General features: G+C 40.1%; 1 protein-coding gene across 2 annotated transcripts; it reads right to left on the bottom strand.

The window, feature by feature from the left end:
- Positions 1–377: 377 nt before the first annotated feature.
- pomk (protein O-mannose kinase) lies at positions 378–12560 on the bottom strand. 2 transcript variants are annotated; one of them, XM_030724021.1, is made up of 3 exons: positions 12466–12560; positions 2118–2399; positions 378–1233 (listed from the first exon to the last, which is right to left on the bottom strand). In XM_030724021.1, exons 2-3 carry the CDS (start codon positions 2397–2399, stop codon positions 463–465), a joined length of 1053 nt encoding a protein of 350 aa, XP_030579881.1. In that variant the 5' UTR covers positions 12466–12560; the 3' UTR covers positions 378–462. The 2 variants fall into 2 exon arrangements, with proteins under 2 accessions (XP_030579881.1, XP_030579882.1); XM_030724022.1 differs by lacking the exon at positions 12466–12560 and adding an exon at positions 8374–8433.
- Positions 12561–12652: the final 92 nt, after the last annotated feature.

Raw genomic sequence — 12652 nt, 5'->3', positions numbered from 1 at the left:
GTAACCCCTTGGTAATCTCTTCTATAGGTGCCTCTTAGCCCCATTTATTTAATTATATAGTCTGGGAAAGCAGCTATGTACTGCTGCACTTCCCTCCTGAAATAATACAGTTTTTCTTTTTTTAAAAAACATGCCCCCCCCCGTTTTTTTGGAATAGATTTGCCAGACAGGCAATGGTACCCTTACGCACTATTACTCAATTTAAACAGTTAACAATGATCTTAAATGATCCCAAAAGAATTAAATGAACCCTAGATGTTGCACAGAAGTAGCAAGATGCCTATTAAAATATCTCAATATACATAACGTAAACGATTAATTTCATTTTTAAAATAAGCTGGACAAGAAGTGAATAAATGTGAAAGAGCAGAAAAAAATGTAAAAACCCAAAGCTCAACCCTTTTTGAATTTATTTTAGTACACAAGATAGTAAAACTGCTTGTTCTTGTAAATTTATGGTCTCTACAGCATATCTCTAAAGCCAGCACCATCTCGTACCATGCTGCTGTAAACTGATTTGTAAACCTTCAAAACATCAAGAGCTGAAGGACGGAACTTGGGGTCCTTCTTCTTGCACCTCTCATGGATCTGAAAAAGATGGAAATGTACTAAATCCCCCCCAGATACCCTTCCCATCAGGAACCATGTCACATCTGGGATCTTCCAGATATCTGTCTTCTCATCATACTCGGGCATAAGATTGTCTGAAAATGGCTTCCCATTGTTTCTGAATGGCCATAGCTGCTCTGGAGCGACAAAATCTCCAGTGAGCTCCCGATGGCCACATTTCACTAACAAGTTTCTGGACAGATCAACTTCAGGAAGAGCATCAAGGTCGTTCACTACTAGATGAAAGTCATTTGTCAGTAGAAATTGGGAGAGAGTTTTCTCAAGGCTGTTGGAATCGCACATAACTCGTCGCCCAACTGGACTGTTATGGAGGTAATGGAGGACAGAGACATAATCTATAGCTAGTCTCAGTCGCATCTGCCACGTGTTGTGTTGCTGGTGTTGCTCTTTTGCAAGAACACTATCCAGGTTAAGCAATGAGCCAAATGGGTGGTGCTCTGTCACAATGATGTAGTCTTCAAGGCAAAACCCCACCAACTGAACCACTTGGGGGCTCTGCAGGGCCTGTAACATTGACAATCCATGGAGAAAATCCTCCCAGTAATCCAAAGAAGACAGTATGGACACAGCTACCTTCTGACCTCTCCACTCTGCCAAATAGACCTGAAGAAAGAAATGCATCGATGAGATACATCAGAAGTAAGCTTCATGTGGTCTACTGACTGCTGCCAAGCACAGAACACTTCCTTTAGCATTATTTATGTATTTTTAACAGAATAATTGTACAAACTTGCTCTAAAAACAAATTTTAGTTTGATTTATGTAGCACTTAACACTCACACTTCTAAGTTTTTCATAGTAGAGTCATAGCAGAATTAGCACTAATCTAAGGAGCCTCTAAAGCAGGGATCCTCAAATCCAGGCCTCGAGGGCCAGTGTCCTGCAACTTTTAGATGTGTCTCTGCTTCAACAAACCTGAGTCAAATATAGAAGTCATTAGCAGGACTCTGGAGAACTTGACTGCATACTGACAAGGTAATTCAGCCATTTGATTCAGGTGTGTTGGATCACGGACACATCTAAAACCTGCAGGACACCGGACCTCGAGGCCTGGAATTGAGGATCCCTGCTCTAAAGCATATGACCAGGCTACAATGCTACCTCTTCATGATACCAACTTTGCTCATTTCCACTGAAACAAACAAGGGCGGTCAAATGCTGCTCCAATATGTGCTTTCAGATAACTGGTGACCTGCAGCATCAACGGTCTTTAAGTTTTTAATAAAATATTTTACTTTAGTGTTGTAATCACGTTATTACATGCATAATACTTTTCTTCTTTGAATAATGTGTGACCTGTATATTATCACTGTGCTGGATGTTGTCCAGTGTCACAAATGTAATTTATACTCATTTGTTATAAAATATGACAAGGCTGCTAAAGTCATATTAGGATGGGGAATTGATATGCAGTCTGTTGGCATTAAAAATAACCGATTCACACACAAACTTAGCTAATATACATATGCATGTAAAAATCCATCTACCTTTTTCATTGCTCCCTGGCCAATCAGCTTCAGCTTGTGTACTTCAGCATTTATTTGTGAACACTGAAGCCAGGGGGTGCAGTTTTTCATGGTTGGCATTTTAAAGTGTTGAGGCCCACAGCCCACCAGAGGTGAAACTTGCTGCTCACCAGTATGATATACAGAGTCCAGATACAGGTAAAGGAGTACATTGGCGAGGAGCAAAGCAGCAGCACACACTCCAACTACTGTAACACCACAGGCCACAGTAGTCCTGCTGCGATGACCCACTGTGCTCTGCATCTGAAATGGAAAGCAAATGGGTAACGGGATATTGTTAAGTGTACTTACTACAGCTATAGACATTAAAGACTAATGTGACAGACATACATTCACATAACAAATGGTGATGTGATCATTTGATATATCTGCTACTGCTCAGTGTCGCTCTACAATCCTGCAAAAATCACCCAAATCTAATGCCATCTATTTGGATTACAGCATTGCTGTTGGTACAGTAAAGTTATATGTTCTGTTCCTTTGGAGACTGCATCAAGCTTGGACACTGGGAAAGATATTTTGAGAGTACCTTAAGCAAGGCCTACTTAGGCCTACATGTGGACCTATTCAAAGCAGTACATCCAAGTTACCTGATATATTTTTTTTGTGACCATAATTGTTTAAAAGATGGTGACAACAACAAAAATAACAACAGGCAATTTACTTTAATGAATGCCTAACAAAATGCTGAAATTGCAAAATGTGGTTATGTTCTTAGAAAAGAAAAGAAAATCCAAACTACATGGACAAGAAATGGAAAAGTGTACGTAAGACTAAATTGACCAGACCAAATCAAGCCAATAATGACAAACAACTTGAAGGAATTGGGACAACAAGGCTGCAAAAAACCTGTCAGAGGACAAATTTACTCTATGCAAAATACTTAAAAAAACAGAATTAGTGAAAATGAGAGAAATTACAAAGTTTATAAGAATAAATTAACTTCTATTTCAAGAATGTTAAAGAAATATTATTAGGGCCCGAGCACGAACTGTGCGAAGGCCCATTAGGGCCCGAGCACGAACTGTGCGAAGGCCCTATTGTAATTGCTTCGTTTATTATTATTTTTTTTTTTTTTTTTTTTTTTTTTTTTTATTATTATTATTCAGGCAAATGAATTGGCTTTTTGGGGGCTTTATCATATTCAAAAACTCATGAAACTTTGCACATGTGTCACACCTGGTGAAAATTTAAGTATTTTAATGGGCTCGGGCAAGGGCGCGCCCAAATGGCTCGCTAGCGCCCCCTAAACTGGAGCCCCACCGCTGTGTTTCACGTACATGAATGAAACTTCATACACATGTATATCATGTCCAGGCGCACAAAAAATCCTCTTGGAGCCATGCCCTAAACCCAACAGGAAGTCCGCCATTTTGAATTAATTATGCAAATTTGGCGATTTGCAGCCCTCACACTTTTTCTAATAACTCAGAGGTTTTAGACGTTATCATCTTCATATTTGGTTTGTCTAACCTACACCCCCAGGGGAATCTAAATCTCGAAAATGGTGAGTTTTTGCCAAGGGGGAGGGGTCCTTATGCCCCTTTGAACTTTGATCATTCGCCATGAAATTTTGATTGCCTCTCATTCATACCTACATGATCCAATGTGCATCAAACTTCTCCAGTAGGATGAGGGTGCCCCCCTGAACACATACATATGACAATATTTAATATCAGTCGCAGCGCCACCTAGTGGGAACAGGAAATGTCATATTTTACACTTGGAGGTCCAGCTCCAAGGTGGTTTAGCAGAACCATCTCAAATTTCACCTGGAAAGCCTTAAGAAGTTCGACTTACTGTGTTTTCAAAACTGTGACTTTTTGACAAAAGGGCGTGACCCTTATGGGACGGCAAAGTTCGATGATTCGCCATGAACACAAAAATGGCTGTAACTCCAAGCCAACTTGCCCAATCTGGCTCAAACTTCTGTGGTGTGATAAGCATGCTGCCCTGAACACACTCATATGCATAAAGTCCATAAACGGTAGAGCGCCGCCTAGTGGCAGCTCCGAATATCTTAAAATAGCATGTTTTTTGAGTAGCCCCGGAGCTACGTTTTATCTACATGTATGAAAATGTACAGGCTCATGTAACATCCTAAGACGTACAAAAAAGTCTCTTGGACCCATACCCCAAACCCTACAGGAAGTCGGCCATCTTCAATTGAAGGTGTCAATTTTTGCAATTTCCACGCCTGCTATTTGAACGAACTTGTCCTAGGGCATTTGACCCAGTGAGACCAAATTTGCTCCACATCATCTAGACAAGGAGCCCATCAAATATTGTGGAAATCTTTACAAAATATTAAATGGCCTTATCACACCAGGCCATTGAAGTTGGCCTTCGTTTTTCTCCCTCACCACCAAAATTGTTTGTGCACTTGTTCGCACATGCTTTGTCTGATCAGGCTGAAAATTTAATCACTCATGTACACACCCAGGCTGAATCCATAACTACAGATTCAAGACTGTAGGCGCAATAGCGCCCCCTACAGAAGCAAATGAAAATTTGTATGACCGTCCACAGAATTAGTTTTGCTCTGAAATACATGAAATATCTTTCACCATTCCTTACAAAATCCTCATCTATTTGATAAGCCTCCTGCCCTGAACACATTGATATGCATAAAGTCCATAAACGTTAGAGCGCCCCCTACTGGCAGCTTTAAATATCATAATATACCATGTTTTTTAGCTAGCCCCTGAGTTACATTTTATCTACAGCTCTGAAATTTTGCACACTCATGTAACATCCTAAGACATACAAAAAAGTCTCTTGGAGCCATACTCCAAACCCTACAGGAAGTCCAGCATCTTCAATTGAAAGTGTCAATTTTTGCCATTTTCAGGCCTGCTATTTGAATGAACTCCTCCTAGGGCATTTCACCCAGTGAGACCAAATTGGCTCCAGATCATCTAGACAAACAGCCCATCAAAAAAGTCAATCAGACCCATGCCCTATTTTGCATGCTGGAGCCGTGACCACACCCCCAAATATTCCATTGCGTCTATGCCGAGAGCAAAAGATACCTTTTCCTATAAAAGAATTCAACTTTCTAGAGACCCATCACGATCACAAAACCTCCGAGTGCGGCACGGGTCGACGAGCGCCACAGGTCGACGCGCGCGGAGTGCGAGGGCCCGATATCACCGCTTGCGGTTTTAATTAAAATTGAGTTTTTGAAGACAGTAAAAATAATATTAAAAGGACTTGGACGGTAATAAATGAAGTTATTGCAAACGTGCTAAAACTGAATTTCCAAGTTATTTTATAAATAATACAAATGCAAAATTAGAAAATTTAAAATCTATAGCTGAAGAATTTAATAATTATTTTGCGGACAGGGGACCCAGAGAATGTCTAATGATAAAAATCTCTTTAAAAATACTATAAACATAAATATGAAATCCATGTTACTAGGTGGTGTTATTGAAAAAGAAGTTATCCAAACTGTTAGAGCATTTAAAAAGAAATGATGAACTGATATAAATCTTACAGATATGGAAATAATCAAAGAAGTGTATTGATCTCATTGCCTAGCCTAGTTGTTCCAGTATGGAGTTGTTCCAAATGACATGAAGATAACAAAGGTTATTCCAATATTTAAAAATGGTGATAAACAAAATATGGAAAACTATAAACCCATTTCTCTCCTTCCAGAATTTTCAAAAATACTGGAAAAACCTTTTATTAAAAAGTTGGACGTTTTTTTTTTTTTTAAATATTGCTGTGTGAACAACAATATGGCTTTAGGGAAAATTGGACCACTGCATACACGGTAATGCATCTGTTAGAGGAGATTACTTCTGCTCTCGATAATAATGAATTTTCAATACAGATTTAACAAAAGCTTTTTTGTGTGTGTGTGTTTTGTGTTTTTTGGCTCTTGAAATCCTGTTATTGTTAAATTCTTCTGTTGCATTTCATTGTTTGCTTCTGGTCCCTGTGCACTGTGTTCAGTTTTGCTTCCTCTATCTTATTTTCCTTTGATTAGGTTCAGCTGTGTACCTTTGTGTTTCCAATTACCCCTGTGTGTATTTAAACCCTGAGTTTTCCTCTGTTTCTTGTCGCATCCTTCCTCTTGGTAGTGTGTCTCCTGCTCTAGGCTTCCAGTTAGAGTCAGCCCTGTTCCATATAGTTTGGTTATTTTCTGCCTCTTGCCAACAATAAAGTTGTGTTTTGAGTTTACGTTCAACTCCTGAGTCCTGCATTTAGGCCCACATCCTGCCTGCCTTGCTACCGTATTCTGCTGGATGAGAAGCTTCAGGAGGAATTTTAGAAGTCTGTTAAAATTTCTGGAAAAATTCCAAGAATCAAGAGATATTAATGTTCTATCTGTTAGACTATCTGGCATAAGGAGCATTATTTTCACACATTCAAAATTGCTTCAGTCACCTTCCAGCTCAGACATTTTTGATTCAAGAACAAGACAATGATTCCTGTTTCAGAGTTGGCTACTAATAGGACTGTTACTCTGGTTTCTGTGTCAGTCAACAAAGGGACTGTTACTGGGCTGGCCAGTGTAAGAGGCCATTTAATCTCTGTATTTGAGTCTATTAAATATGTTCCTGAGTCAAAAGAGAGACATTTTATGTACTGTTGGTGAACCGGCTAACAATAACAATGATTCTAGCTCTGTTTTGAAGCCATCAAAGTTAAACAGTGACTTTACAGGTGGCATCTTCAAGTCCACAGATTTAAAGACCGTTTGCTATTATTCTAAGCCTGTAATGGTTTAACTGGTTAGCTGTGCAACCAGCTCAGAGTCTTTTAATTGTGTAACCAGCTCTGAGACTATTCATGTTCCTTATGCTAAGATAGTTTATGAGACTGTTAGTTTGAGGACGGCTGAGGATGAACAAGTCCCACTCAAAATTTCAGTCTCTCCATCAGAGGTGTTCTACTGCTCTTGCTATGGTTGGACTGCAGCGAAGCCACCAGAGGGATCCCACCACCTGAGTCCTTGGTCCCTAAAGGGACCGCCATCGCCATCAACAATCCCCTGAACTACTTCATCGTTTCTGGCCCCCAGAGTTTCTTTGTCTCTGCCACTGGCTATGCGATCAGCCAATTGAACTGCTTTGCTTCTGTTGCTGGCCTCATGGTCACCTCTGCAGCTGGCATCCTGGCAGACCCCCTGAACTGTCAGCCACCTCTGTTTGGCCACCTGGCCCGTCCTCAGAACTGCTTCACAGCTTTCTTCTGAGGCCTGAACAAGCTGCTGAACTGTGTGTGGACTTGTTTGCTTCTTGTTTTGTTGCCATTATTGTGTAGAACTGTGGGGTCCACTTTCAAATAGTTAATGATATAGTTTTATTACAAAAACAAGCCATGTGTCTGATAATTAAGGCAGGCTATTATGACCAAGCAAATTAATTATTTCTAAAATCCACTCTTATGATATTTAAAGGCATAGTTTATTCAAATAATGCTCAATTCAAAATCAAAGACTTTGCTAAAACTAAACTAAACTAAATACAATTTAAGAGATGAATGCAAGTTTAGTGTACCAAAGACCAGAAAAGAGTTAAAACAGAGGTGATTGTCTGCTCTTGGAATATATATATATTTTACATAGGGCAGCAAGATGGTGTGATGGTTAGCACTGCTGCCTCACAGCTAGAAGAAATCTAGAAGATCTGGGTTCAAAGCCACCTTGGCCCGGGCCTTTCTGTGTGCAGTTTGTGCAGTTCTCCCCATGTCTGTGTGGGTTTCCTCCAGGTACTCCAGTTTCCTCCCACAGTCCAAAGACATGCAGTGTGGTAGTTACTGAGGTTAGGTTAATGAGTAATTCTAAATTGCTCATAGGTGTGAATGGTTGTCTGTCTCTCTGTGACAGGCTGGCGACCTGTACAGAATGTACCCTGCCCCCCCCCCCCCCCCCCCCCCCCGAACAGGATACTGCTCAATTTTTTTTGAAAGGAAGACTTTTACTCAGAGTATAGCATCAAGTCAGTTAAACTTCTGGAGTATTGATCTGGTCAGTTAAGTAGAACAAGGGGTCATTACTCAGTTTCAGCTGCTTTGGTGTTAATTAAATTAACAACAGGTGCACTAGAGGGGCAACAATGAAACAACTCCCAACCCAAAAAGGAACAGTTTTACAGATGGAGGCCACTCAAATTTTTTTTCTCTCCTTATCTTTTTTGACTGGTTTTCACTAGTGTTGCCTTTGACTATTATCAGTGTCACTACTGGTAACATGAGGCCATACCTGGACCCTACAGAGGTTGCACAGGTAGTCCAAGTCCTCCAGGATGGCACATCAATGCACGCTGTTGCCATAACATTTGCTGTGTCTCCCAACACAATCTGAAGAGCGTGGAGGAGATTCCAGGAGACAGGCAGGAGAGTCTAGGAGAGCTGGACAGGGCCATAGAAGGTCCTTAACCCATCAGCAGGATCAGCATGTGCTGCTTTCTTCATAGAGGAACTAGATGAGCACTGCCAGAGCCCTACAAAATGACTTCCAACAGGAACAGGCCACTGGTGCAAATGTCTCTGATGAAACAATCAGAAACAGACTTCATGAGGCTGGCCTCAGGGCCCAACATTCTCTTGCGGGCCCTGTGCTCACTGCCTGGCACTGAGGAGTCAGATTGTCATTTGCCACATAATACCAGAATTGACAGGTCCAACACAGGGGACAGGGACATTTCAAAGATGAGATCAGGTTCACCCTGAGTAAATGTGATAAACATGAAAGGGTCCGGAGAAGCCGTGGAGAACATTATGCTGACAGTACTATTGCTGCAGCATTTTTAATCAGCTGCAGGCTTTTCAGAGATATTTTAGAACAGCCTGATAGTAATAAATTACAATAATCCAGCTTAGAAGTAATAAATGCATGAAATAGCTTTTAAGCATCACTGAGACAGGATGGTTCTAATTTTAGAGATATTGCGTAAATGCAAAAAAAGCAGTCCTACATATTTGTTTAATATGTGCATTGAACAACTCATCCTGGTCAAAAATGACTCCATATTTTCTCACAGTGTTACTGGAAGCCAAGGTAATGCCATCAAAAGTAAGTATTTGTTTCTAAGATTCTGATATCTGAATTAATAAGCAGGAAATTAGAGGTCATCCAGGCTTTCATGGCTTTAAGACATTCCTGCAGTTTAACTGGTTGGTGTGTCTCATCTGGCTTCATGTATAGATAAAGTTGGGTATCATTTGCATAACAATGAAAATGTATGCAATGCTTTCCAATAATATTGCCTAAGGGAAGCAATGTGCAGTGCCTCTAGCTTGCACTGGAGTAGAGTGGTTCACAGCTGAGTGTGAAGCGGCAAGTATGAGAATTGGCACCTCCAAGTCTGAGGCCATGGTCCTTAGCTTGATAATGGTGGAGTGCACACCCCGGGTCAGGGACAGGCCCCAAATGGAGGTATTTAAGGCCCCATTTAAAAAGAACATTTTCAGTGGAAATGGTGTCGTTTTGCCATCTTCATTTTCGAAAAGTAGCATGTTCAGGTGGAAAAGCTTCAGAAACGATCTCCGTTTACACGGAAATGGGAGATGTTGAAAATGCTGTAGTTCCCATTGCCAGGCAACAAGTTGGCGGTGTGGATGCAGGAGTCACAACCACAGTGCGCATGTGTCAGTGCCCCCGTTTTTGCCTGTTTACACGGAAACGGAGACCGTAACATTTCAAAAACGCTCCACTCTGGGGTGGCTGTGGCTCAGAAGGTAGAGCAGGTCATCTACTAATCAGAAGGTTGGTGGTTTGATTCCTGGCTGCTCCAGTCTGCATGCCAAAGTATCCTCGGGCAAAATACTGAACCCAAAGTTGCTCTCTGACGTAAGCATCAGAGTATGAATATGTGTGAATGATTGAGAGTAAGCACTTAGCTGCAGATGTTAGTGCTTTTATGAATGGGTAAATGCACACGTGTTGAATAAAGTGCTTTGAGTGTTCAGCTAGAGTAGAAGTGAGCTATATAAGAGGTAGTCCATTTATCATTTACCTTCACTCTGAGCCCGTTTTCAAAAAGTATTGTTTTCATGCTGTTCTTGTGTAAACACGAGGCCTAAATGCATCAAAACTTTACCATTTTTATCTGAAAATGTTCTTTTGTAAACTGGGCCTAAGTATCTCTGGGTCTTGTTCACGAGTGAGGGAAGACGGGAGTGGGAGACTGACAAACAGATTGCTGCAGTGATGCAGATGCTGCACCAGTCTGTTGTAGTGAAGAGCGAGCTGATTGTAAAAGTGAAGCTGTCGATCTACGTCCTTACCCTCACCTATGATCACGAGCTTTGGGTAGTAACTGAAAGAACGAGATTGCAGATAGAAGCAAACTCCTCTGTGTTCAACCAGATAAGCTGTAGGATGTGGTTGGGGAGACTGAGGTCTGGGTTTCTCTGCTTAGGTTGCTGCCCCCACGATCCAGCCCTGGATAAATGTAAAATGGATGGATGAATGGCACCCGTGCTGAATTTGTAAATTTGAAATGAACGGTCTCTAATTTTTATGGTAGTCTCATTTAATGGAGAGAGACAGAATATCCACCAAAAATCCAGAAAAAACACATTACATAAAAGTTATAAACTGATTTATGTATCACTGAGTGAAATAAGTATTTGATTTGAAGCCAAGAAACCCAAAAGATTTTTGAAAACATTATGGGACAAAATTGCTCCTGAGATGTGTGTATACCTGTAGAGGTGTACAGTTCACAGAAGCCGTGGTTTGGTGAACCGAACTGTGAATGAATCACATGGTTATTGTACCAAAAATAAATGAAAAAACAAGATCTAAATAAATTCTGTACCCCATAACAGCCACCACCGGCATTTTTCTATTACTGTTTGTGTATAAAAACGTCTTTTGTACACACTAAATTTTGACATATTTTAATAATAATAACAATAAAATAATAATAAACCAGGAATAAAAAAAAGTGATAGAAGTTAATTAAATATTTTACGATATTTTATGTTTTTACTCCCAAGTCACCTCAGTCCCTCTGGTCGGCGTTTATCTAGTGAGTGCAGACTGTAAGATCACCGTTTACCTCATGAAGGTTGTAAAACTTTCTGAAAAGAGTCCGAAACGCGTCGATGAGTGAGTGAAGCTCATTTCTGTGCGATGACAGCGACACTGAGGTGAGCTGTTGAGGTTTTCCAGGACTTCGGTAACCGCTGCTATTTTAATAAGCGCTGCTGATTTGTTGTTAGCCTGTGTTGCTGAAACTTTCTTCGAGGTGGGTCTAATGTTGTGGACGACTCTGACACTTAGCAAATGAACTCTCACATGATGTGAGAAGGTAATCAAACTGTTTATCAGGGAAAGTGTTATTTTTAGGACATAAAGCTGGCATAAAGTTAGCTTCTAACCAGCTGTTGATTAGCCGCTCCTGTCAGCTGTCCGGAACTGGGAGAGTCGAATGTCTAATCTGCTGAAAATCAGTGACTGCGACAATATTAAATAGATAAGTAAATAAATAGATAAATAAATAAGCATGAGGCGATAATAAGGTGACATACAAGGTGTACATACTGATTAATTTTGTTCTCATGAATTCCATTAGAAGAGGATTATTTTGTTAGCTTTTTTCTGTGGAATGTTTTGTGTTGCATTGAGTTTTAGTAGTGAAACAATAACAGACATCTCAGGTAATATGTAGAAGATACTGATCAATTGATCATCTTTTTTTTTTTTTAAACAAAATTTTCATTTGTTTTCTAGTTTAATATGCCTTTTATGTTCATTGAAAGTTATTTTTGTTGTTGTTTGCAAGGAATAAAGAAGTTCTAAGTAATGTGTTTGTTTTAGTCACACAATCATCCTTTGATCCAGATATAACTATTTCACATATGCAAATGAATCAAACAAAACATTCACCGAACCGTGGCTTCAGTGCCGCACTGAACCGATCCATGCAATTTTGTACTGTTACACCCCTATAAACCTGGTAACAAACTAACCAAGACTAAATTAAAGTATTCAAAAACGAACACAAGAACTGTCATGCTTCTTGTGTAATAATACACTCAAACACACAATAAAAATCCCAAGTCACTTAAGATACCACAAATGGCTGCAGGTCAAGACATTATTTGTTTAAAAAAATGCGTAAGCCGTTGCGTACGTGCTTTTCAACACGTGATATTATCCGGACGGTGTAAATGCAAATGTAAAATGATGCTATGTTCAGTTATAATAAAACGAGATACAGGACGGCAGTGACAGCACGGCAATCGTACATACAGCCAATGTTAAAGCAACAACAAAAGGAGGCCTATATTAAGCTAATGTAGCATATATATTATATTTAGCGGTATTTATTAAGATGCCTACCGTAACTAGGGTTCACATGGTGTTGTGATTCAGGAAGCACTTTTTGACGATAGTAACCTGTCTGCTGCTACAACAACACAAAACTTGCCCACTATCAACCGGAATAAGAAAGGAAAACTTCCCGCCATATTTTCACAATAAAAGCACAATAGTTACCTGACTAAAAACAACTTAACGAAAAGGCTTA

The sequence above is a fragment of the Archocentrus centrarchus genome, unplaced genomic scaffold (assembly GCF_007364275.1).
Source record: "Archocentrus centrarchus isolate MPI-CPG fArcCen1 unplaced genomic scaffold, fArcCen1 scaffold_30_ctg1, whole genome shotgun sequence".
Lineage (NCBI taxonomy): Eukaryota > Metazoa > Chordata > Actinopteri > Cichliformes > Cichlidae > Archocentrus > Archocentrus centrarchus.
Note: the sequence above shows the minus strand (reverse complement) of the source record. Positions and strands in the feature narration are given on the sequence as shown.